General features: G+C 45.3%; 1 protein-coding gene and 1 non-coding gene across 2 annotated transcripts in view; both read right to left on the bottom strand.

Annotated features, from left to right (window-relative positions):
- dnajc15 (DnaJ (Hsp40) homolog, subfamily C, member 15) overlaps window positions 1-25,028 on the bottom strand; it is a 44,167-nt gene that overhangs the window by 1,454 nt on the left and 17,685 nt on the right. The window contains exons 3-5 of the mRNA XM_038802620.1: window positions 24,125-24,198; window positions 9,254-9,330; window positions 5,406-5,476 (exon numbers count right to left, since the gene is read on the bottom strand). Coding sequence (XP_038658548.1) covers window positions 5,406-5,476; window positions 9,254-9,330; window positions 24,125-24,198 — 222 coding nt within the window. The remainder of the gene's footprint in view (window positions 1-5,405; window positions 5,477-9,253; window positions 9,331-24,124; window positions 24,199-25,028) is intronic.
- trnar-gcg lies at window positions 16,627-16,699 on the bottom strand. The gene has a single exon. It is a non-coding gene; the product is annotated as a tRNA-Arg (tRNA).

Here is a 25,028-nt window from a genome sequence, read left to right as displayed (position 1 = left end):
GAGAACATTCCTCAGTTCCAGCTATTTCAAGTGTTTTAACCTTAATTTACCATCTCCTGACTGTGGAAGCCTCAGCCTCTGAAACTGGTTACTTTTCAATACTTCCAAGCTAATCTGCTGGTTATTTTCTTTTACAATAAGACACTTTAAGGCCTACTGTAAATTCTCCCATTAGCTTCAAAGTAGGCAATTTTCCAGCTTCTGTTTCTCATAACATTCAAACTGCGATTAAGCTTCACCCGCCTTCAATGTGATCAATGAAGTGTTTTACTCTACTTAGCGTGCAGGTCTGTCTGTCTTTCATTTTGACTAACTTCTCTCAGTGAGCAACAGACCACACAAGGTCCAAATTGCAACTAACGCTTTCAGCAAACACCCAGATTAATTGAAATCAGATGGCCTTTGTAACCTCCATCAATCGCCATGATGGCATAGCCTGATTTGGACAATTATCAAACCAACCTTTAAGTTAATTATCCATCATTTACAATTCATTTTTGATCTGACAAAGTAAATTCATTTTATAAACTTTCAGGATCACTAAATGCTTTTAAACTAATTTAGCTGTATCTCCCAAAACAAAAACAAAAATCTCTCTGGACTGTATTTCACTGCAAGCAATGTAGACATCATGTTTCCAATTTTCCAGCTAGGTAAGCCCACATGATGCTTTATGATCTCACCTTTGGAGCTGTTAACCTAAGCAACGTGGCCCCAACCATTTAATAGACTCCAAGTTGCTTTAATTGCATTTATCCCATTTTCTTTTTTTTTCTTTATCCCATTTTCTAGTTAAACTTTAATTCCTAAAACAAAAATGTATATACGAAAACACACAAACCAAACCTGATATTTGCAACAATGTGCAGTGCTGAAGTGCATTATAGTGTTTAATAATGCAGTAATGCTAGTATTAACATTGCATGGCTGAATGTCCAATTTTCCAGCCAAGCAGACAGATTTCCATTCCTTTCCTTCGAGTAATTTAAATTTAAATGATAAGTGTCTGAAAATCTAAATTACCTCCAATTAGAGCACCTTTTAAACCTCGTTCGGATCTTACACCAGTACTCTTTCTGACCAAACTCTGAATTGTCTGACAAGTGAAAATCACTTCATCAGCAATATTGAAGTTTAGCGTGAACGCATGCTTCACATACCAAAATTACTTCGCAAAATCACTTTGTTTTAGCTTGGTTAAAAGTGATTTCAGTTACAGTATTAGCTGATTAATTAGAAAATGATTCAAAATTAACTGAAGCAAAGCATTATTCCTCACAGATCAGTTTTGAACATTTGCTTCAAAACAAGCCGTCTAGTAGAATATTCAGATATTCATGTTAGATTTCTGGTTTTGATCACAATTATAAAAAAATGCCGTAACTCCACAATATCCTTAAATGCCTTTTCATAAAGAACTCAATGTTATAATGTATGGGAATTGCTGTGTGTTGAAATATGACTGTCCAAAATGATTATTTTGCAAAATCTGGTTATACCCCATCTATTAACAGACCATTGGTAAAACTCAAAAGTTTTATAATCTAACTTTTTAATTTTCAAGGGTACACGAAGCATTCAAGGCTATATAAAAGGTAATTATTTAAACTGCTTTACATCTATGATAGAGTAAAGATACTCAATATAAATAGCACATTGATTCATGATATTCCTGCAGTCGGATAGTGTGCAGCTGGGATAGTAGCTAGATTAAGCTCTATCATTGATAATAATATTTTCTGAAGTACCAATATACATAATCCAGGTCCAAGTACAAGGAAGAACAAATCTCATCAAGAGTACAGTTTAAAGATGACAGTGACTACAGGAAATCATTTAATGAAGACGTGGACATTGTGACAGATACTGCTGAGGACAAACATCACCAGGTTATCACTCAGTATGTGAGGCAGAGTTCAGTGAGAAGAGTAAAGGAGGGATATATCCTTTCCATGTTTCTATACTCCTGTGGCAGATGATGAATACAGAAATAATTCAAAATAGGAGTGAGTAGATCATTTAAATCACCAGACTGCATCAGCCATCAATTCCATGAAGTGAAACAGACAGTTGTCTACTCCAGCTGCAAGGATAAATGCTAATTGTTTCAAGGTATCATAGAACATAGAACAGTACAGCACAGAACAGGCCCTTCGGCCCTCGATGTTGTGCCGAGCAATGATCACCCTACCCAAACCCACGTATCCACCCTATACCCGTAACCCAACAACCCCCCCCTTAACCTTACTTTTTAGGACACTACGGGCAATTTTAGCATGGCCAATCCACCTAACCCGCACATCTTTGGACTGTGGGAGGAAACCGGAGCACCCGGAGGAAACCCACGCACACACGGGGAGGACGTGCAGACTCCGCACAGACAGTGACCCAGCCGGGAATCGAACCTGGGACCCTGGAACTGTAAAGCATTTATGCTAACCACCATGCTACCGTGCTGCCCTGATGTGTACCATGTATCATGTGTACAAGACAATCCTCCAAAATACCAAAGAAAATTCATGCTCCTCATAAAAGATGAGGGCTGTTACAAAACCCCATTCTATCATTTTGGACAGTCATATTTCCAAAATTGTCTGTTTCACTTTGCCTGGTCTCTGCTGCTTCTTTTGAACCAGCACATTCCTCTGATTGATCTGTGATACTTCAGTCACAGCAGCCAAAGCTGGGTCCCTTAATCACCTCAATTGGCCATCCACCATTTGTAGGTGCGTAACTATTCCACTCCTAATATGGCATTCTCAAAAATAGCTTGGAACAGAATGTTGTCGGTAAACTAGCACTCTGGCCAACAGCAAGCATGTCCGCCTCAGGTTCCACCCCCAGTAGGCTTCAAAAGTTCTGTCCCAGAGTGAAAGAAAGAAAAATTAGGACATTTAACTAAGAGGGAGGTGGAAAGTTTTACAGGTGGTGGGGTAGGTTGGATGTTGGATGGACAAGAACAAGTTGGAGAAATGGAGTTGACCTGAAGGAGGTTACAGAGCATGGGGAGGGGTGAGGCAGGACTTACACAAAGATACATTTTTTTAAATGCAAGCATTCAGTGAACAGTAGGCAAAGTAGGTCCACAAGTTCCATTGTCGATAATCAATACCTCTGGGATGCCATGGGTGTTAAACGAAAGCTGTAGCTTCTCAATGGTGGCCTTCGATGTGGTGGGTGACATTTGATGTACGTCCAGCCACTTGGAACTGGTGTGTACCACAAGCAAGAACATGGAGCCTTGGAAAGGTCCGTCAAATTCTTCATGTAGGCTTACCCAAGATCAGCCAGCAATTCCCAGGCATGTAATGGTGTGGCTGTTGGGAGTGTCTGATGCTCCTGGCATGTGGTACATTGTCGTTTAATTTCACCATCAAAGCCTGGTCAACAGGTGTGACTTCTAGACAGCATTTTCAACACCCCCAGGTGACTGTTGTGCAGGTTTTGGGATCACGACGCGGGCTCCCTACAGGAGGATGCCATCCTCCAAAAAAAGCTCCTTCTGCTTGGCTTCAAAAGCTTGTAGCACTTTTGGTTGCTTCTCTTGCCGGTCTCCATGCAGGACGACATGGTGCAACTTCACCAACACTGGGTCCTTCTGCATCCAGTCACATATCTGGATGGTAGTGTCTGGCAAGGTGACCATGAAGTTCAGGGTGGATATGACCTTCTCCCAGCCCTTGTTTCTCAATTTGGGCGTGGATGCACTCCACAGAGGCCAAAGTCGGCGAAGCATATGCTATCGGGCTCTTCAGTCCATCATCCATGTTGCCAGTCTTGCCTTAGTGTCCCTCAAAGTCAATTGTTGCATTCCAGTACTGATTTTCTCAAATGTCTGCCTCCCAATCACTGAGACCGAGGCCCGTGTGTCTAGCTCCATGTCTAGCGGGTGTCCGTTTACCTGGACAGTACTTTTGATGGGGGCAACACGTGGTGGGCAATGCAATTTAATTGTATGCATTCGTCTTCCTCAGGCTGGTCAAGGTGGAGGGTTCTGGCTCTGGGCTGGCGTCTCCTCGGGTAGGGAGATGGGCCTGCTGGCTGACCCGTGGTTTCCTATCTCTGCAGTTTCAACAGCCACAAGTGGCACACCGCTGTGGATCTTCCTCCATCGAATCTGGGGAAGAGTCTCACCTGGTTGCGGTGGCCTTTAGCCAACTGGCCTGGTCCCGACAATGTTCAGGCCAGGATGGGGTTTCAGAGGTCCCACTCCTGGAAGTTCTGTTTGTCTGGGGGGGGGGCTTTCTACACAATTTACCTCCTTCTCTGCACTCTCTCTTGAGTGGGAATTCTCAACTGCCTTTTTAGGTCCAGCAACGGCTCGGCCACTACATTATTTACTCCGCATATTAGGAGGCAGCATCTCAGGTAGGGATAGCCTATAGTTGCAATACTCCGCCAGTTTGCGTAACTGTGCCAAGTGTTTGGTATTTAACTCCCCTGAGGTTCTCTCAGCCATGTTAAATCATTAAGTTTGGACAATGACCAGTGGCTTGGGTTGTCACAAACGCCACTAAGTCCTCAAACCTTTTGGAATCCAGGGCCGCGGGGTAGGTTAGGCTCGTTATGACACTGCCTGTGTAGCCTCCATCTTCAATCAGAAGAATCAACATCTGGTGGTCATCTCCGGTAATTGCGTTGGCTTTTTAAAAATTGTGCATATGCTCTGCGTACTGGTTCCAGTCTTCCACACATGTATCAAACCTGCGAGTCTACCAAAGAGCGGCATTTTCAAAATAGTAAACCGTATTCCTTTGTGTGGAAAGGTAGCTGTACTCTGAATTGCCAGCAGCACCGACAGTAGTTTCCTCGCATCCTCGTCACCAATATTGTAGTCAAGGACAACCCGGAAAAGGAGAATCAAAGTGGTTTATTTCCAACTCTCAGTTAGGAAAAGTATATACAAAGCAATAGTCCAAGTCCCAGCCGGGACCATTCTGAGATACCGGCTCTCACCTGGACCGGCTTTTATCTCATGGAATTAACGAGCCCGCTGAGGGGCATGAGCCCAAAGGGAGATCGATCGGGTCGTTCTCATAGTTCTTGAGAGGGTTATAACAATCAGCTACTTTTCATTATCATGCTGGTGAGAGGTTTTAAGACTACATATCAAAACCATTGGAAAATTAGGTACAGTTCTTCAGGGTTGCTAATCAGCTCCCAGTTATCACAGGATGCACTTCCAGCATTAACTTATGATCCATAAGATGTCTGATTCATCACTGCATATTAACTTCTTGAAGTGGCTGACAGGTGCTAATTGAATGTTGTAAGCAATAACCATACACAAAATAAACATTCAAAAGTTATGTGAATTTCCAGTCCAGCTACAATAGCTGGAGTTAATCGCCAAGTAATTCAAAATGATCCACTTTTTTAAAGTTTCCATTAAATATTATTCCTACCTTTGTCAGGATGATTGAGGAGCATAATTCTCTTGTGGGCTTCTCCAATTTTTGTTCGGCTGGCTGATGGACTAAAGAGAGAAACATCATCAATTTATACTCATTGCTCACTTAGAATACCTTTCAAGGATTAAGAAATGTTCCCACAACTGCAAAACCCTGTGAAGTTAGAATCTAAGCACTGTGATCTATTCATCAAACTGACCTGTGTGTTTACACTACTTTATCTTAAAAGCTCAACTCCCTCATACAACAGAACAGGTTTATTTGTCACTAAAATGTCCAGTCATTCATTTTGTGGGCAATCGGCTGTAATGTGGCCTATAAACTTTGCTCCCACTTTGCTTTGTGAACTGGATGGGATTGATAATACTTTTGTTCTGAGTTAGAAGGCTGTGGGTTCAAGTCCCACACCAGAGACTTGAATATAAAATCTAGGTTGACACTTCAGTTAAGAGAGAGCTACACTTTTGGAGGGATTACCTTTCAGATGAATTAAAACCCAGTCTATCTCTAAAACCCAATCCTCTGTCAGGATTAATATTTAACCTTCCATCAACATCACTAAAATAGATTTTCAGGTCATTCATTTGACCTGATGAAATGTATCCCAGGACATTGTGGGAGCCTGGGGAGGAAATTGCGGGTCCCCTAGCAGAGATATTTAGAACATAGAACATTACAGCACAGAACAGGCCTTTCAGCCCTCGATGTTGTGCCGAGCTTTGTCCGAAACCAAGATCAAGCTATCCCACTCCCTGTCATTCTGGTGTCATAGAGTCATAGTCATAGAATTTACAGTGCAGAAGGAGACCATTCGGCCCATCGAGTCTGCACCAGCTCTTTGAAAGAGCACCCTACTCAAGCCCACACCTCCACCCTATCCCCATAACCCAGTAACCCGACCCAACACGAAGGGCAATTTTGTGCTCCATGTGCCTATCCAATAACCGCTTGAAAGTTCGTAAAGTGCCCAACTCCACTATTTATCATAGAATTTACAGTGCAGAAGGAGGCCATTCGGCCCATCGAGTCTGCACCGGCTCTTGGAAAGAGCACCCTACCCAAGGTGAATACCTCCACCCTATCCCCACAACCCAGTAACCCCACCCAACACTAAGGGCAATTTTGGACACTAAGGGCAATTTATCATGGCCAATCCACCTAACCTGCACATCTTTGGACTGTGGGAGGAAACCGGAGCACCCGGAGGAAACCCACGCACACACGGTGAGGATGTGCAGACTCCGCACAGACAGTGACCCAAACCGGAATCGAACCTGGGACCCTGGAGCTGTGAAGCAATTGTGCTATCCACAATGCTACTGTGCTGCCCTATCACAGCAGGCAGTCCATTTTTGAATCGTCAACAGCCATACATAGGTGAAGTGCCTGAAGATTGGAGGGTAACAAATATGCCTTTGTTTAAGAAGGGCCGCAGAGAAAAACCTGGGAACTACAGTCCGGGAGAGCCTAACGTCTGTGGTGGGTAAGTTGTTGGAAGGTATTCGGAGAGAAAGGATCTACAGACATTTAGAGAGGCAAGGACTGATTAGGGACAGTCAACATGGCTTTGTGAGTGGAAAATCATGTCTCACAAATTTGCTTGAATTTTTTGGAGGGGTAACCAAGAAGGCAGATGAGGGAAATGCAGTCGACTTTGTCTACATGGACTTTAGCCAGGCCTTTGACAAAGTACCGCATGGTAGGTTGTTGCATAAGGTTAAATCTCCCAGGATCCAGGCTGAGGGAGCCAATTTGTTTTTCAAACTGGAGGCCTGTGACCAGTGATGTGCCTCAGGGATCAGTGCTGGGTCCACTGCTATTTGTCATTTATATTAAAGATTTGGATGAGAATTTAGGCGGCATGGTTAGTAAGTTTGCAGATCACACCAAGATTGGTGGCATAGTGGACAGTGAAGAAGGTTGTCGAGGATTGCAACAGGATATTGATCAATTGGGTCAGTGGGCCGATGAATGCCAGGTGGAGTTCAATTTAAATAAATGTGAGGTGATGCATTTTGGTAGATTGAATCGGGGCAGTTAATGGGAGGGAGTTGGGGAGAGTTATAGATCTAAGAGATATAGACGTACAGGTTCATAGCTCCTTGAAAGTAGAGTCACAGGTGGACAAGGTGGTGAAGAAGGCAATCGGTATGCTAGGTTTCATTGGCCAGAACATTGAATACAGGAGCTGGGATGTCTTGCTGAAGTTGTACAAGATATATTAGTAAGGCCACACTTGGAATACCAAGTAGAGTTCTGGTCACCCTATTATAGAAAGGATATTATTAAACTAGAAAGAGTCCAGAAAAGATTTACTAGGATGCTACTGGGACTTGATGGTTTAAGTTATAACGAAAGGATGGATAGACTGGGACTTCTTTCCCTGGAGCATAGGAGGCTTAGGGCTGATCTGAAAGAGGCCTATAAAATAATGAGGGCACAGATAAGGTAGATAGTCAACATATTTTCCCAAAGGTAGGGGAGCCTAATACTAGAGGGCATAGGTTTAAGGTAAGCGGGTCCAGAGGGGCAATTTCTTCACACAGAGGGTGGTGAGTGTCTGGAACGAGCTGCCAGAGGCAGTAGTAGAAGAGGATACAATTTTGTCTTTTAAAAAGCATTTAGACAGTTATATGAGAAAGCTGGGTATAGAGGGTTATGGGCCAAACGTGTGCAATTGGGACTAGCTTAGTGGTAAAAACTGGGCGGCATGGACAATGTTTAACCGAAGGGCCTGTTTTCATGCTGTAAACCTCTATGACTCTATTTCACTGCTGTTTGTAAGGGCCTGCTGTGTTCAGATTGGTTGCTACTTTTCCTACCAAGACTGGCTACAATTCAAAAGTACTTGGCTGTAAAGTGTTGGAACATCCTGAGGTTGTGGAAGGAGCTATATAAATGCAAATCTTTTTTCTCCTCAAAATGAGGTGTTAGCTAGAGTTAACCTCCAATGAATTCAAAATTACTGTTAGAAGAAACACATTGAAATCTGAGTTGCCAGTTAATTTTTCTCATTCAAGGAAACTACGTGGCCTGATTGTCTAATGAGATCTCTAATTTGAAGGCAAAATGTGAAATATTTACCAGAAAATGACCCAACCAAAATAAATTTAATAAGTTTAATGTAAGAAAAATACTAGTGTAGTTACCCAGGTTCTGTTTTTTCTTTAAAATGGGTACCATGTCAGTTTGGTTGAAAACTATATTCAGCAGTTGTTTCATGTTGACCATCAACTCTTTGTCCATTTTGTTCCTGGAATTACTTCACATTCTTGAGATACATATTACTCGTCTTTGAAGATTTTTTGTTGCGAGCTTATCTCAGATCCCCTAAAATTTTGTGACAAGCGCACTGTTTGGTATATTGTTAGAGGTGATCATAGGTGACCAATCCAACATTTACAATATATGACTGTTTGGAAGGCAGTAAAAAGATTCAGATGGTCATTCAAAAAATCTGGAGTTTAACTTGTCAAGCAGCTAAGTACTGCACTAGTAGAAACACCAATGTCTGTAAATAGGCTGCTTTGCATTCGAGATTTCAAACAAAAAGGCGTTTTTATTAAGTCCGTTTAAAATTAATTTAATGCAACTGGTTATGGTAATATGGGGATAAAAGAATTAGGATCCACAGCGGTAGAATTCCTGCAGTGGTTCTCCTGATTTCCCACACAATCATTATGAACCATAAACAATATTTATTCCATTTACCAAAGGTTCCTGATGATTTTTTGACAAAGTTTCAGCAATAGATCAGGAGACACCAGTCAAAAATTGTAACTCCCTGGTCAATGAGAGATTCCCAGAACAGCATCTAGATAAGGACAAGTGAAGACACTTACCTAACACCTAAAACATGGCTGGCTTCACGCTTACTCATTTTTGCTTCAAACCCTCCTTTGTAATATGCTGAAAAGCTCTGTAAAATAAAACAATCTCTGTAGTAACCCATCTGTTAATGATACAAAATATCCAACTAGATTAATATTTGCCGAGCTTTCTTCTGCTACCCCATGTTTCATGATTCTACAAAATCCTTTTTAGTTATCGTTCCAGCTACCACTTTGAACCATTATTTGATCATTGAATACACACACACACACACACACACACACACACACAAGCTAAGCATCAGAGTAAATTGATGGTCAAGAAGGAAGAAAGTAGTGTCATCAACACCTTCTAAGAAAAAGTTATTCAAAAGTAGATTTAAGTTCTCACTTGGGACTTCCAGTGGCGACATGTAGCTGGAGGTCATACTTTGGATGGCTTCCGTGAGAACTTTTGTATTTTGGCCCTTTTCACAAAGTTTTGGGGGGAAACTTTATATGAACGGTCTCCAGTAAAGTTGTGGTAATCAGAGGATGTCAAAAGCCCAATGGAAGAATACAGGACGAAAAGGAATGAGCGCTAGTCCGCATGAAAGTTTGAATTCAGTGCGGAGTGCTGTGGGAGGCAAAATGGCAAGGCAAGCTCGCCGGGTAGCCACGCTGGCTGAGGTAACGGCGGTGCACTATAAGCAGCAGTATGCCAGGCATTTTGATGATGGGAACACTCAAACAGTTGACAGATGATGATACGTTGATGCCGAAAAATGAGGCTCTTGGAAAGAAGTTAACAGCAGTGCGGGAGCATGGAGAGGTGTTGAAAGGGGTGGAGGAAGCACTGTTGCAACACAGCGGTTAGCTCACCTCGATGGGAGAGGAGCTGCGGAAAGTGGAGGAAAGTAATAAAGGGCTGAGAGCTAAAGTGGAGGACCAAGAGAACAGGTCACGGACGAAGAATCTCCGGATTGTGGTGCTGCCTGAGGGGTTGGAGGGCCGGAGGCCAACGGAGTAATTTTGGAGACGTTCGGCAAGTTGTTGGGGAGGAGAACATCTCCCTCTTTGAGCTGGATAGGGCTCATCGGTCACTCTGGCCGAAGCCAAAGGCAACTGATCTTCCAAGAGCTATGATTGTATGTTTTCACAGCTATCAGATAAAGGAGAAGATCTTGAGATGGGCCAAGCAGAATCGGGAGGCGAGATGGAAAAGCAATGGTATTCGTATATAGGACGTCACGGTGGTGCTGGCAAGACGATGGCCGGCCTTTAACAGGGGGGGAAGGCGGCGCTCTATAAGAGTAATGTACGGATTGGGATGGTCTACCTGGCAAAGCTGAGAGTTACACATAACTCAGGGACTATTATTTTGAATGGTCGGAGGAGGCGGAGGCGTTCGTGAGGGCTGAAGGATTGGGACTGAACTGAATCTGGACTTTGTTTTCTTATATTGTGGTTGGGAGGTGATGGTTTAGCAACAGTGGGATATGGTGTTGTGGGGGTGAGGGGTTCTTTCCCCTTTTGTTTAGGGTTTATCATGTTTGGCTGATTTAGAAGGGCTGGGCGTGGCGGGGGTTTCCTGTTGGTGTTTGTACTAAATATGTGGGAGGCGGGCCACCTTGACAGCAACCCAAGTTGACTGGTGAATGGGAGCGAAGTGGGGGAGGGGTTGCGGCCAGCCAAGCCTGAGTGGACAGGTTTCAATGGGCCTGGGAGGTATGAATGGAGGGGGGATGGGGAGTATGCAGAGAGGAGTGGTTTAGAGAGGAAGTGGTTTGGGTGAGTTCTGGGAAGGGGGAGGGGTAGCTGGTTGATGGTGACTAGGAGTAGGGCTTGTCCCACTTGTGGGACAGGCCAAGGGGCCATGGTCATGGCCGATAAGGGGGGGGGGGGGGGGGGGGGGGGGGGATGGAATGCGTGGAGTTGGGTGGACAGGTGAAGCAGGCGAGTCTTCTCACATTTAAAGAGCTGGAGAGCTGATATGATGCTATTGTGAGCATTTTTGAAGGAGATGGGGGCTGGACCCATGACAGTTCTTACTTTTTCACCAGTGCAAAATTCATATCTGAGGATTGATTTCTTTATTAGTGGAAGGTTGTTGTTGTCGGGGATGAGGAAATCTGAATACTCGCCGATTGTCATTTCGGATCATGCTCCGCATTTGCTGGATGTGGTCCTGGAGTGGCGGCTCCCATAGAGGCCAGTGTGGAAGTTGGTTGTGTGGCTGCTTGTGGATCCAGGCTTTTGTGTGAGAATGGCAAAGGCGATTGATGATTATGTGGGGTTTAATAAGAATGGGGAGATCTCACCATCGGTGGTTTGGGCGAGATTGAAGGGTGTGGTAAGGGGCAAGATCATCTCATATAAGGTGCAGGTGGATAAGGAGGCGAGAGGAGCTGCAGCGGCTGGTAGACAAAATCTTGTAGATTGATGGGAAGTGTTTTGTTATGCTCTTGACGTAGCACAAGCTGCTTCATTTTGTTTATTAATAAACAATTTTATTGAGGTAGTTTTTGGCTTTGTAAACAGTTACAGACATCAACAGAAAGAAAGCAAATAAGGCAAAAATGTGCAAACATCCACGTACATTCAATACTTCAATCGTAACATACTGCACAAGCCCGCTCCTCTCCCACCGGTACTACCCGCATTTTATCCCTCCTACTATACTCTACCCCCCCCTGCTGACGCTCACTCTCCCGCAAATAAGTCAATAAATGGTTGCCACCTCTGGGCGAACCCCTGTACAGATCCCCTCAAAGCGAACTTAATTTTTTTCCATACCCAGGAAACTCGACATGTCCACAAGCCACAACTCAGTCTTCGGGGGTTTTGAGTCCCTCCATGCCATTAGTATTCGTCGCCGGGCTATCAGAGAAGCAAAGGCCAAAACATCGGCTTCTTTCTCCCCCTGGACTCCCGGGTCTTCCGAAACCCAAAAAATTGCCACCCCTGGACCCATCGCCACCCTTGTTTTTAGCACCCGGGACATGACGCCCGCAAATCCCTCCCAGTACCCCCTAAGTTTAGGGCATGCCCAAAACATGTGAAAGTGGTTCGCTGGTCGTCCCGCGCACCTAGCGCATTTGTCCTCTATCCCAAAAAATTTGCTCATCCGAGCCACCGTCATGTGGGCCCGGTGAACGACCTTAAATTGAATCAGCCCGAGCCTGGCACATGTCGCGGTCGAATTTACCCTACTCAGGGCCTCTGCCCACAGCCCGTCCTCCATTTCCCCGCCTAGCTCCTCCTCCCATTTAAGTTTCAGTTCCTCCGTCTGGGACCCTTCCTCCCTCATGAGCACCTTATAAATATCAGAGACTCTACCCTCCCCTTCTTCCCCCCTAGAGACTATTCTGTCTTGGATCCCCATTGGCGGGAGGCGTGGGAAAGATGGGACCTGTCTACGAACAAAGTCCCGCAACTGTAGGTACCTAAAATCATTTCCCCTTACCAGCCCAAATTTCTCCTCTAAGCTCCTCAAACTCACAAAGCTCCCTTCCAGGAACATATTGCCCACCCTTCCCAACCCCCGCCATGCTCGAAACCCCCCATCCATACTCCCGGGGGCAAACCGATGGTTGTCGCAGATTGGCGCCCAAACTGATGCCCCTGTCTCCCCTACATGCCTCCTCCACTGGCCCCATATCTGCAGGGTCGCCACCACTACCGGGCTGGTGGAGTACCTGGCCGGCGGCAGCGGTAGAGGAGCCGTGACCAGGGCTCATAAGCTGCTTCCTTAATGTGCACTCTGACAAAGGAAGGTTCAGACTTGGAGATAGCTTTAACACATTTATTAAACTGTTAACAATTCTCCTACTTGGATTTGACTCTCCTGTTAATCCTGCTATAGCTACTCAGACTGACGAACCAGTCTGCTACAATCCAGGTGGTGGGTGTGATGTGTTTCAAATCAACCCCGTGTACTCACTGAGTGTCTCCACTGGAAAGAGGAAGATCATGTGTGCTGTGTCCTTTATATGACTCATGGTATACCTCGTGGGAGGGAGCGGCCACGGCGCCGTTACCAGGGCCCCCAGGCTTGTATCTCCACAGGACGCCCTCTCCATCCGTTTCCATGCTGCCCCCTCCCCCTCCATCACCCACTTGCGCACCATAGACACATTGGCCGCCCAATAATACCCCGAGAGATTGGGTAACGCCAGCCCCCCCCCCCCCATCTTTACCCCGCTCCAAGACCCTCTTCACCCTCGGGGTCCCATGCGCCCAAACAAAGCTCATGGTGCTGCTAGTCACCCTTCTAAAAAAGGCCCTAAGGATAAAGATGGGCAAACACTGAAAGAGGAACAAGAACCTCGGGAGAACCGTCATTTTGACGGACTGCACTCTACCCGCCAACGATAGCGGCACCATGTCCCACCTTTTAAATTCCTCCTCCATCTGCTCCACCAGCCTGGTAAAATTAAGCTTATGGAGAGTCCCCCAACTCCTGGCCACCTGCACCCCCTGGTATCTGAAGCTCTTCACTGCCCTCTTAAACGGGAGTCTCCCAATTCCCTCCTCCTGATCACCCGGGTGTACTACAAATACCTCGCTCTTGCCTAAATTTAACTTATAGCCCGAGAAGCCCCCAAATTCCGCTAACAGCTCCATCACCCCCGGCATTCCCCCTCCTGGGTCCGCCACATACAACAGCAGGTCGTCCGCATACAGCGATACCCGATGTTCCTCCCCACCCTGCACCAGACCCCTCCATCTCCCTGACTCCCTCAACGCCATAGCCAGAGGTTCAATCGCCAGTGCAAAGAGCAAGGGGGACAGGGGGAACCTCTGCCTGGTCCCAGGGTAGAGCCTAAAGTACTCTGATCTCCTTCCATTGGTAACTACACTCGCCATCGGAGCCGCGTAGAGCAGCCTCACCCATTTGATGAATCCCTCCCCGAATCCGAACCGCTCCAGCACCTCCCACAAGTACCCCCACTCAACTCTATCAAACGCTTTCTCTGCATCCAGCGCCACCACTCTCTCATCCTCCCCCTCCACTGCCGGCATCATAATAACATTTAGCAATCTCCGCACATTCGTGTTGAGCTGCCGCCCCTTGACAAATCCTGTATGATCCTCGTGTATCACCCCTGGCACACAGTCCTCTATCCTGGTGGCCAGGATCTTCGCCAGCAACTTAGCGTCAACATTGAGGAGCGAGATAGGCCTGTATGATCCACACTGCAAGGGGTCCTTATCCCGCTTCAGGATCAGAGAGATCAGTGCCCGCGACATCATCGGGGGCAAAGCCCCCCCCTCCCATGTCTCATTGAAGGCTCGCACCAACAGGGGGCCCACCAGATCCGCATACTTTTTATAAAATTCCACCGGGAACCCATCCGGCCCCGGCGCCTTACCTGACTGCATTTGTCCAATCCCCTGACTAGCTCCTCCAACTCTATCGGCGCCCCCAGCCCCTCTACCAGCTCCTCTTGAACCTTTGGGAAACATAGCCTGTTCATGAAGCTCTCCATCCCCTCTCTCCCCATCGGAGGTTCCAACCGGTACAGTTCCTCGTAGAAGTCCCTAAAGACCCCATTTACTTCTGCCCCCTTCTGCACTACATTCCCACCCTTATCCGTCACTCCACCAATTTCCCTAGCCGCATCCCGCCTATGGAGCTGATGCGCCAACATCCTGCTCGCCTTCTCCCCATACACATATACCATGCCCTGCGCCCTCCTCCACTGTGTCTCCGCCTTTCTGGTGGTCAACAAGTCGAACCTGGCCTGCAAACTACGCCGTTCCCCCAGCAACCCCTCCTCCGGTGCCTCCGCGTATCTCCTGTCCACATCAAGGAGCTCCCCCACCAGTCTCTCCCTCTCCTTCCTCTCCCTCCTTTCCCTATGGGCCCGGATGGAGATCAGCTCCCCCCGGATCACTGCTTTCAGAGCCTCCCAGACCATCCCCACCTAGACCTCCCCCGTGTCGTTGGTATCAAGATACCCCTCAATACTTCCCAGGACCCTCCTACACACCTCCTCATAGTCTACGTGTATTTACATTAACCACTTGTGTATTTACAGTGATGCATATCACCACATCCCCCTTTCTTCGTGTTACATATTTTCTGTACACTGTTAAAGAAAATTGAACAAAAACAGGTAGATAAGTGATGCTATGTACAAGTTATGATAACAGTGATCATCAAACAATAAGTCCAATTCATATACGAGTCCAAAATTCATTAAGTATTATGGTCGACTGTCTTTCTTGTTTGGTTGGTGAGGTGGTGATGTTGATGGTGGCATTGCTTTGTAAACACCGTCAGTGTCCCTATGGGTAAGGAACCAAGAAGTGGTCACATCACTTTGTTGTCTGATTTGGAGTATTTTTTTCTTCCGATGCTTGTGGTAGAGATGTATGCAATCTGTGTCGTTCTGCCGTGGTATGTCATTGTACTGAGCTGAGAAGTAAGTGTCCCTCATTTATAGAGTTGTACCATGTCGTACCAGTCGTGGTTCCATTGGTGTCATTTTTGTTGTGCTCATTGTCAACGTTGTTGCCTTTGGTATGCTGCTGGATGTTGTCTTTGGTGTTGTTGTTTGTGTTGGTTGGTTTTGTTGTCGTGTTTGTTGCGCTCAAAGACCACACTGTGGATAATATGAGTCCTTCACACAGTTACTCGTGTCAGCATGCTTTGAGGCATCTGCTGTTTCCTTGAGCGTGCCGTCACTGAGTTCGCGCCGCTCCCCGTCTGGACTCAAGTCCGGCTTACTTGAATCAGCTTTGGCTTGTCGATGCTGCCCGTCTGGTGTCTGGTCTGTTTCACCTGAGTCAGTTTTGGCTTCTTGCCGCTTCCCGTCTGGAGTCATTTCAGGTTCACTTGAATCTTCTGGTGGCTCAAACAACCTGGGTGGACTGTCATAGTCGATTTGTTGTGCACTAGAGCGTGGTAGACTGCCATAGTCTTCTTGTGTTTAGCTAGTCTGCGTGTACTTACATTAACCCCTTGTGTATTTACAGTGATGCATATCACCACAGGAAGTACAGGGGGGATTCTACTCTGGAGCTTTTGGTCAGTAGAAAGGAACTGCAGAGCGGTTTGACCTTTTATCTTCAGGGAGAGCAGTTCGCCAGTTGAGGCGGGCAAAGGGTGTGGTGTACGAGTAAGGGGAGAAGGCCAGTTGCTTGCGGGACAGCTCCACGGTAGGTGGCCTCCCGGAGATTGTTCAGGTTCGGGATGGGCTGAGGGGGCTGGTGGTGACGCTGAAGTAGGTGAACAGGGCATGAGAGTTATATAAGAGGTTGTATAGGTCAGAGCCTCCGGGGGATGAGTCGGACATGAGGGAGTTCTTGGAGGGGCTGGAGTATCCGAAAGTAGAAGAACATAAGAACTAGGAGCAGGAGTAGGCCATCTGGCCCCTCGAGCCTGAAACTAGGAACTGCGAGCCAGCCAGGAGTCGAACCTGGAATCTCCTGATTCGCAGTCAGACGCGTTATCCATTGCGCCATTGGCCCACAGCAGAGGAGGAGAGGGCATGATTGGGCATGATTGGAGGAGCCAGTGGAGATTGAGGGGGTTTGGACGGCGACAGGGAAGATGCACATGACCAAAATGCCAGGGTCGATTGGGTTCCTCGTGGAATTCTATAATTAGGTTTTGGATAGGCTGGCGCCGCTGTTGGTGGAGATGCTTGAGGATCTGGTGGCAAAAGGAGCATGATGGGACAGGTATTTATTTTGCTGTCGTTAAAAAAGGTTAAGGACCCAGTGGAGTGTGGGTCATATCGGCCAATATCCCTGTTCAATGTGGATGCCAAGATTCTTGCAAAAGTATTGGCGCTGAGGGTGGGGGAGTGCCTTCTGCAGCTGATTTTTTACGGGGTAATTTAGCGTGACCAATTCGCCTATCTTGCACATCTTTGGGTTGTGGGGGTGAGATCTACGCATACATAGAACATAGAACAGTACAGCACAGAACAGGCCCTTCGGCCCTCAATGTTGTGCCGAGCCATGATCACCCTACTCAAACCCACGTATCCACCCTATACCCGTAACCCAACAACCCCCCTTAACCTTACTTTTTGTAGGACGCTACGGGCAATTTATCATGGCCAATCCACCTAACCCGCACATCTTTGGACTGTGGGAGGAAACCGGAGCACCCGGAGGAAACCCACGCACACAGGGGGAGGACGTGCAGACTCCACACAGACAGTGACCCAGCCGGGAATCGAACCTGGGACCCTGGAGCTGTGAAGCATTTATGCTAACCACCATGCTACCCTGCTGCCCCATGGGGAGAATGTGCAAACTCCACACGGCCAGTGGCCCGGGACCGGGAGCGAACCCGAGTCCTCAGCGCCATGAGGCAGCAGTGCTAACCACTGCGCCACCCTGTTGCCCTCAGACAGGGTTTCTAATGGGGAGGCAGTTGTCTTCGAATGTGCGGCGCTTGTTAAATGTGGTGCTCTCCCCATCAGAAGGCCGGGGGGGGGGGGGGGGGGGGGGGGGGGGGGGGGGGGGGGGGGGGAGAAGGAGGAGGAGGAGAGCTGGACGTGGTGTTGGATGCGGAGAAAGTGTTTGATGGAGTAGAATGGAGCTATTTGTTTGTGATATTGGAGCAGTTTGGGATTGGGCATAAGTTTGTGGCGTGGGTCAAATTGTTATAGAGGAACCAAAGACATGTGTTCGTACAAATGAGGTGAACGTTGGATATTTTCAGCTACATAGAGGAACCAGACAGGGGTGTCCCATGTCACCCTTTTTGTTTGTACTGGCAATAGAGCCCTTGGCCATTGTGCTGAAGATCTGGGATAAGTGGAGGGGATAGTGAGGTGGGGGGGGGTTGGAGTACAAGGTGTCCCTGTATGCTGACAAACTTTTGTTCTATATTTCTAACCCAGGTCCCATGGTGGGGGATATAATGGGCTGTTCAGGTGATTTGGGCCTTTTTCAGGATATCAATTGAATTTGGAGAAGTGCGAGTGCTATTTGGTTTCCCCTCCAGGGGCGGGAGTCGGCCTGGGAGAATTGACATTTTGTGTGACGACTGCTCACTTCAGGTACCTGGGGGTGGCCCGGGACTGGTTCCGTAAATTGAATTTAATGAGCTTGGTGGGTAGGGTTAAGGCAGATTTGCTGAGGTGGGACAGCCTCCCCCTATCATTGGCGGGCTGGGTGCAGGCGGTAAAGATGAAAATCTTACTGCGGTTTTTATTTTTGATCCAGCGCTTGCCGCTCTTTTTGCCAAAAGGGTTATTTATGGGAGTGGAACGATTGATCTGGTTGTTTGTATAGGCGGGTAAGACGGTGAGGATTCAGAAGACGGTGCCTCAGAGAGTTGGGAGGGGGGAGGGCTCTTCCGAATTTGATGTATTGCTATTGGGCGGCGATTGCCGAGAAGGTGCGGGGCTGGGGTATGGAACCTGGGGCAATATGGGTGAGGATGGAGGCAGGTATTTGCAGGGGGTGCCATGGTTGTGGGTGCTGGCAACAGCGCCACCCCCGTTTGCCCGTGGGAAATACTCTGGTAGTCCAGTGATGGTAGCCACGCTGAAGATTTGGAGGCAATTTCAGCAGCATTTTAAGCTAGGGGTGGGGTTAAAGCTAATGCCACCTGTTGTTCTTGTTGTTTTATGTATAAAATGTTAAAAACCAAAGAAAAATATTTTCAAAAAAAAAAAAGTTCTCACTTCGCCTCCAAACACTCTATTTTATTAGTGTGTAGACGGCTGTTGTGTAATGAAAATGTTCCTGTTTCTCCAATACTTTAAATATCTCTCCCCAGTTCAAATCTCTAACTAGTCCAGGAGCAGAACATTCCATGTTATTTGCATGAAAATGCAATCATCTTCAGAAACAGGGAGCCATTATACCCAATTATTTGTTTCCTGTCCACCAATCAAATTTCTACATATGTTGCGACATGTCCGCTTCAGGACATGTCGCACATAGAACATAGAACAGTACAGCACAGAACAGGCCCTTTGGCCCTCGATGTTGTGCTGAGCAATGATCACCCTACTCAAACCCACGTATCCACCCTATACCCGTAACCCAACAACCCCCCCCCAACCTTACTTTTAAGGACACTACGGGCAATTTAGCATGGCCAATCCACCTAACCCGCACATCTTTGGACTGTGGGAGGAAACCGGAGTGCCCGGAGGAAACCCACGCACACACGGGGAGGACGCGCAGACTCCGCACAGACAGTGACCCAGCCGGGAGGCCGCCCTGGAGAATGCTTACCCGGAGATCAGAGCAGCCTTCAAGACGCGTGACAACGCAAAATCGCCAGCAGAAACTTATAGCCAAGTTCTGCACACGAGTACGGCCTCAACCGAGACCTTGGATTCATGTCGCATTACATTCACCCCCCACCATCTGGCCTGGGCTTGGGAAATCCTACCAACTGTCCTGGCTTGAGATAATTCACACCTCTTTAACTTGGGGTTGCCCTTATATCTGGATTTGTAAAGTCTTAATTACCTGCAAATGCTCGCATTCAAAGCATTGTCGTCTTTGTCTATATATATGTTTCTGGAACATACCTCTTCAATCACTTGAGGAAGGAGCAGTGCGACGAAAGCTAATGATTTGAAACAAACCTGTTGGACTTTAACCTGGTGTTGTAAGACTTTTTACTGTGTTCACCCCAGTCCAACGCCGGCATCTCCACATCAAGATAACCAATAGTACAACTCCCCAGTGACAAAAATGGTTCATCTTTGCCCCATGTAAATTCAAAAAAGTCCTCAGGATGTACACTTTTTCAAAAAATAATAAATAATTCTTGGGACATGGGTATGCTGGCATGGTCAGCATTTATCGCCCAACCTAATTGCCCTGAAAGTTTTGAATAAGGGGTGGTTTACAAGGCCACCTCAGAGGACATTAATAAACCACTTGGGTTTTTATGATAATCCACCAGCTTCGTTGTCCTTTTAACTGATAGATGAATAAGAATCTGACTGCCGAGTTTAAATTCACAAGCCGCCATGATAATAATAATAATTTTTATTATTGTCACAAGTAGGCCTACATTAAATTGTTCACAATTTACATAGATGATTTGGAGTTGGGGACCAAGGGCAATGTGTCCAAGTTTGCGGACGACACTAAGATGAGTGGTAAAGCGAAAAGTGCAGAGGATACTGGAAGTCTGCAGAAGGATTTGGATAGGTTAAGTGAATGGGCTAGGGTCTGGCAGATGGAATACAATGTTGACAAATGTGAGGTTATCCATTTTGGTAGGAATAACAGCAAACGGGATTATTATTTAAACGATAAAATATTAAAGCATGCCGCTGTTCAGAGAGACTTGGGTGTGCTAGTGCAGGAGTCACAGAAGGTTGGTTTACAAGGGCAACAGGTGATTAAGAAGGCAAATGGAATTTTGTTCTTCATTGCTAGAGGGATGGAGTTTAAGACTAGGGAGGTTATGTTGCAATTGTATAAAGTGTTAGTGCGGCCACACCTGGAGTACTGTGTTCAGTTTTGGTCTCCTTACTTGAGAAAGGACGTACTGGCGCTGGAGGGTGTGCAGAGGAGATTCACTAGGTTAATCCCAGAGCTGAAGGGGTTGGATTATGAGGAGAGGTTGAGTAGACTGGGACTGTACTCCTTGGAATTTAGAAGGATGAGGGGGGATCTTATAGAAACATTTAAAATTATGAAGGGAATAGATAGGATAGATGCGGGCAGGTTGTTTCCACTGGCGGGTGACAGCAGAACAAGGGGACATAGCCTCAAAATAAGGGGAAGTAGATTTAGGACTGAGTTTAGGAGGAACTTCTTCACCCAAAGGGTTGTGAATCTATGGAATTCCTTGCCCAGTGAAGCAGTTGAGGCTCCTTCATTACATGTTTTTAAGGTAAAGATAGATAGTTTTTTGAAGAATAAAGGGATTAAGGGTTATGGTGTTCGGGCCGGAAAGTGGAGCTGAGTCCACAAAGATCAGCCATGATCTAATTGAATGGCGGAGCAGGCTCGAGGGGCCAGATGGCCTACTCCTGCTCCTAGTTCTTATGTTCTTAACACTGCAATGAAGTTGCTGTGAAAATCCCCTAGTCGCCACACTCGGGCGTCTGTTTGGGTACACCGAGGGAGAATTCAGAATGTCCAATTCATCTAACAAGCATGTTTTTCAGGACTTGTGGGAGGAAACCGGAGCACCCGGAAGAAACCCACGCAGACACGGGGAGAACGTGCAAACTGCACAGACAGTGACCCAAGCGGGAGTCGAACCAGGACATTGGCGCTGTGAAGCAGCAGTGCTAACCACTGTGCTATTGTGAACCCACATTCTCTATATTCTTTGTCCAGGCTCCTGCAGCACATATCCAGTAACATAACCGGTACACCAGTATCCAAGAGTATCATTGCCAATAGCTGATGCTTAGTTATCTCACCTTCTGAGGTAGAAATTTTACAGCCTTCAAATTTCAAAGGAAGCAGTGACACTCGGGAACAAATAGTACAGGCTATTTGTATACTCCAAATATTACACTCAAGGACAAAATTAGATAATACACGTCTTTAAACAAGCCTTTTACCACAGAACTTCACTGCCATGAATATTGTCAGAAATGAACCATTCACTAAATATCTAGATGGAATCACAATAGATTATGGAGGGAAGTGTAGAACTTGAATTGGAATGGAGAAACAGCAACTCTGGAAATTAAATAAATCATGCTGGCCTCATCTTTATTCTAAATCCACTTTTTCCATGACGTACACAGATGACGAACATTTCTGCTTCTAACGTTTTCTGAAGGAACCCACAAGTGTTTTAAATGGGAGCCTGTACAACACACACATATTGTCACGCAACAAATCAATGTTTTATAAGTCATTTGTAAAAAATGTAATTGTAAGTAGGATCAAATTTCACCCTATTGCAGGTTAAACACCGGATGAAACTAAAGTCTAAATGGTACAATTTATGTGCACACATTAACCCCTTCCACTCAATTAGAGCAATTACTTCATTGTTTGTTAGTTCTAAAGGTGGGCTCCTTTAATGGCTATATGATGCACCTGAATTTACATAACTACGTAATAAAGAACCATTGTAATACCAAAGTTTATTGTACCAGTCTCAAATTACAGATGACCTAATAAAAGTCATCTCTTTTTCACATAATTATTGCATTAAATGATTCAGATTCTTTTTTTGTTTTTCAAAGTACATTGACAATGTTAACACTAACCGAAACTCAAAGTAATTTAATTTCAGTTCTTATTAACATTGTCAAATTACACTGACAATGTTTTTTTTCATATAAATTTAGAGTACCCAATTCTATTTTGTTTTCTAATTAAGGGGCAATTTAGCGTGGCCAATCCACCTATCCTGCACATCTTTGGGTTGTGGGGGCTAAACCTATGAAGACATGGGGAGAATGTGCAAACTCCACACAGACAGTGACCCGGGACTGGGATCGAACCCAGGTCCTTGGTACCGTGTATGATTCAGATTCAAAGCATATATGGACAACAAACATGGAATAACAGACTTTGAAGAACACTATTTGTGACTATTGCAGATTTGTAAGTAGGATCATTTGCACCAATGGGGTGCCTTTCACATTCCCGGGTCATTGCAAAGTATTTCACAGCCAACGAATTAACACTTGAAATATAGCCATTCCATAGTGAAGAAAAATGCGCCGGCCAATTTGCAAATAGAAAGGTTTAAAAAGCAAGACAGACAACAGGTTAATCCATTCTTCGCAGGTGTTGGATTCAGCAATTATAGAGGGGGTCCTTTAAAATACTAGCTAAAATAATTCTTGAAAATTACTGAATTTGTAGAAATAGGAGCGTCTGAAATGTTACAAATAATGTACAAGTTCTGATATGATCTGGTATGAAAGTATATTCAACAAGATTGTACATCTTAGCTGAGACCAGACGTGACGTTGGGAGTGATGTTGTAGTCATGGGACACTTAATTAATTTGGGGTAATTGGTTAAGTGACTGACACTTTCCTGAACAAATCAAGGGGGTCTCAGCTGAGAATTAGAACCAATGAAACTAAGTAAGGGGCTAAACCCAGATAAGGATTCCCTTTAAGAATGTGATCTGTCTAACTGATTAAAATTATTGTAGCGTTGGAGAATAAACATTGCAACAAAGGCCTTTGTTGAAATGATTTTTAAAATCTGAGGTCACTTTTATCTTGATATTTTTGCTTCTACTTGTTCAAGGACACTTCGAGACACACAAGAAAGCATTTTCCCGTTAATTTTGTGTGAATGTACCTAAATGTGTTTTTACGAAATAAAAATTTGCTTGCATTCATTCAACTGCAGCGACATATCTATGAAAGAGAGATAAGATGAATCTTACAATTTGCACCGATGAGGTGCCTTTCACATTCCCGGGTCATTGCAAAGTGTTTCACAGCCAATAAATTAACACTTGAAATATAGCCATTGTCCATAATGAAGAAAAATGTGCCGGCCAATTTGCAAATAGAAAGGTTCAAAAAGCAAGACAGACAACAGGTTAATCCATTCTTCGCAGGATTGGCTGAAGAACAATTGTTGCCTCGGACACATGGAAATCTGTACTGCTGTCCCTCGATGTTAAAGGAAAAATCAGAGAAAACAATCAGTTTAATGTTTCATCTGAAAGATGGCACCTCTGACATTTCAGCTCCCTCAATCCTGCTTTTAACTGTCAGCTTAGACCATGTGCTAAAGTCCTTGCGAGTAGTGTGCATCAATGAACATCTGACTCCAAGGTGCTACCACTGAGCCACATTCTTAACAGAAAACCCCCTCAGGAGTCATTACACAAATGAGTAAACTCCGGGTATACACAAGTTTAGAACACCCCAACATATGTGAGTTATGTACTAAACTGCAAGAGATCCAATATCCAAGTGCAATTTTTGAAAAGTCAAGTTCTGTTGTTAGCACACTTACAGGACTTGGGATCGTTCTCACCGTTTCGACAATCATTTGTCGAACAGGCTTCCACAATCGAAATGCATGGCGACCTGAAAAAAAGAACAGGCATATTTCTCATCGTCCTTTCAGCATTCAGGCAAAATAGTACCCTTTAATGATCTATGCTACATAAAACAGGAAGTCAATCAGCTCTCGAGCCTGCCCTGCCATTCAATGAGATCATGGCCTCACTTTAATTTATGTCCCATTTTACAAGTGGAAAAAGTGTATAATTTGTTACTTTCAAAATCCTAAAAGCCTGAATCTAATCACCCCTTAACTTTCATAGGAAATAGAAGTTTATGGAATCTAATCTCTTCTCGTAATCTAACCCTTGGAGCTTTAGTAACATTCTGTTGTACTCCTTCTAAGGCCAATATAACCTAAGGTTTGACGGCCAGAATTGTATAAAGTACTCCAGACGTGATCTAACCAGAGCTTTGTTTAGCTGAACTAGAACATCCTCCCCTTTATATTCAAACTATAATTCAAATTATAAAGGTTAACTTCTATGAACCTTTATTTTCTGGATCCAACTAGCGATAGGTACATGCAGATCCCTCAATCTCTTCGGGCCTCCACTGTCCCTCGCTTTTCTTCAAGACCTAAAAAAAAATACTTGGATCTATCCTTTTTTGTTCAAAGATGGGTGACCTCATACTTATCTCCAATGAAATTCATCAGCCTGGCTTTGCCTAATCATTTAATCTATGAATGCTTTATAATTTTATGTCAAGATCGACACTATTGACAACTCTCTCTGTTTAGCAGTCACTTTAGACAAAACGAGAAAATAAACGTTGACTGTTTCAGTTCATTATTTCACCTGGAATAAACTAAGTCGATTCTACATCAAAATACTGAGGGGATAGTCCTTTAC

Source organism: Scyliorhinus canicula, chromosome 7 (genome assembly GCF_902713615.1).
Source record: "Scyliorhinus canicula chromosome 7, sScyCan1.1, whole genome shotgun sequence".
In the NCBI taxonomy this organism is placed as follows: Eukaryota; Metazoa; Chordata; class Chondrichthyes; order Carcharhiniformes; family Scyliorhinidae; genus Scyliorhinus; species Scyliorhinus canicula.
The sequence above is the reverse complement of the archived record's forward strand: the minus strand, read 5'-3'. Positions and strand labels throughout refer to the sequence as shown.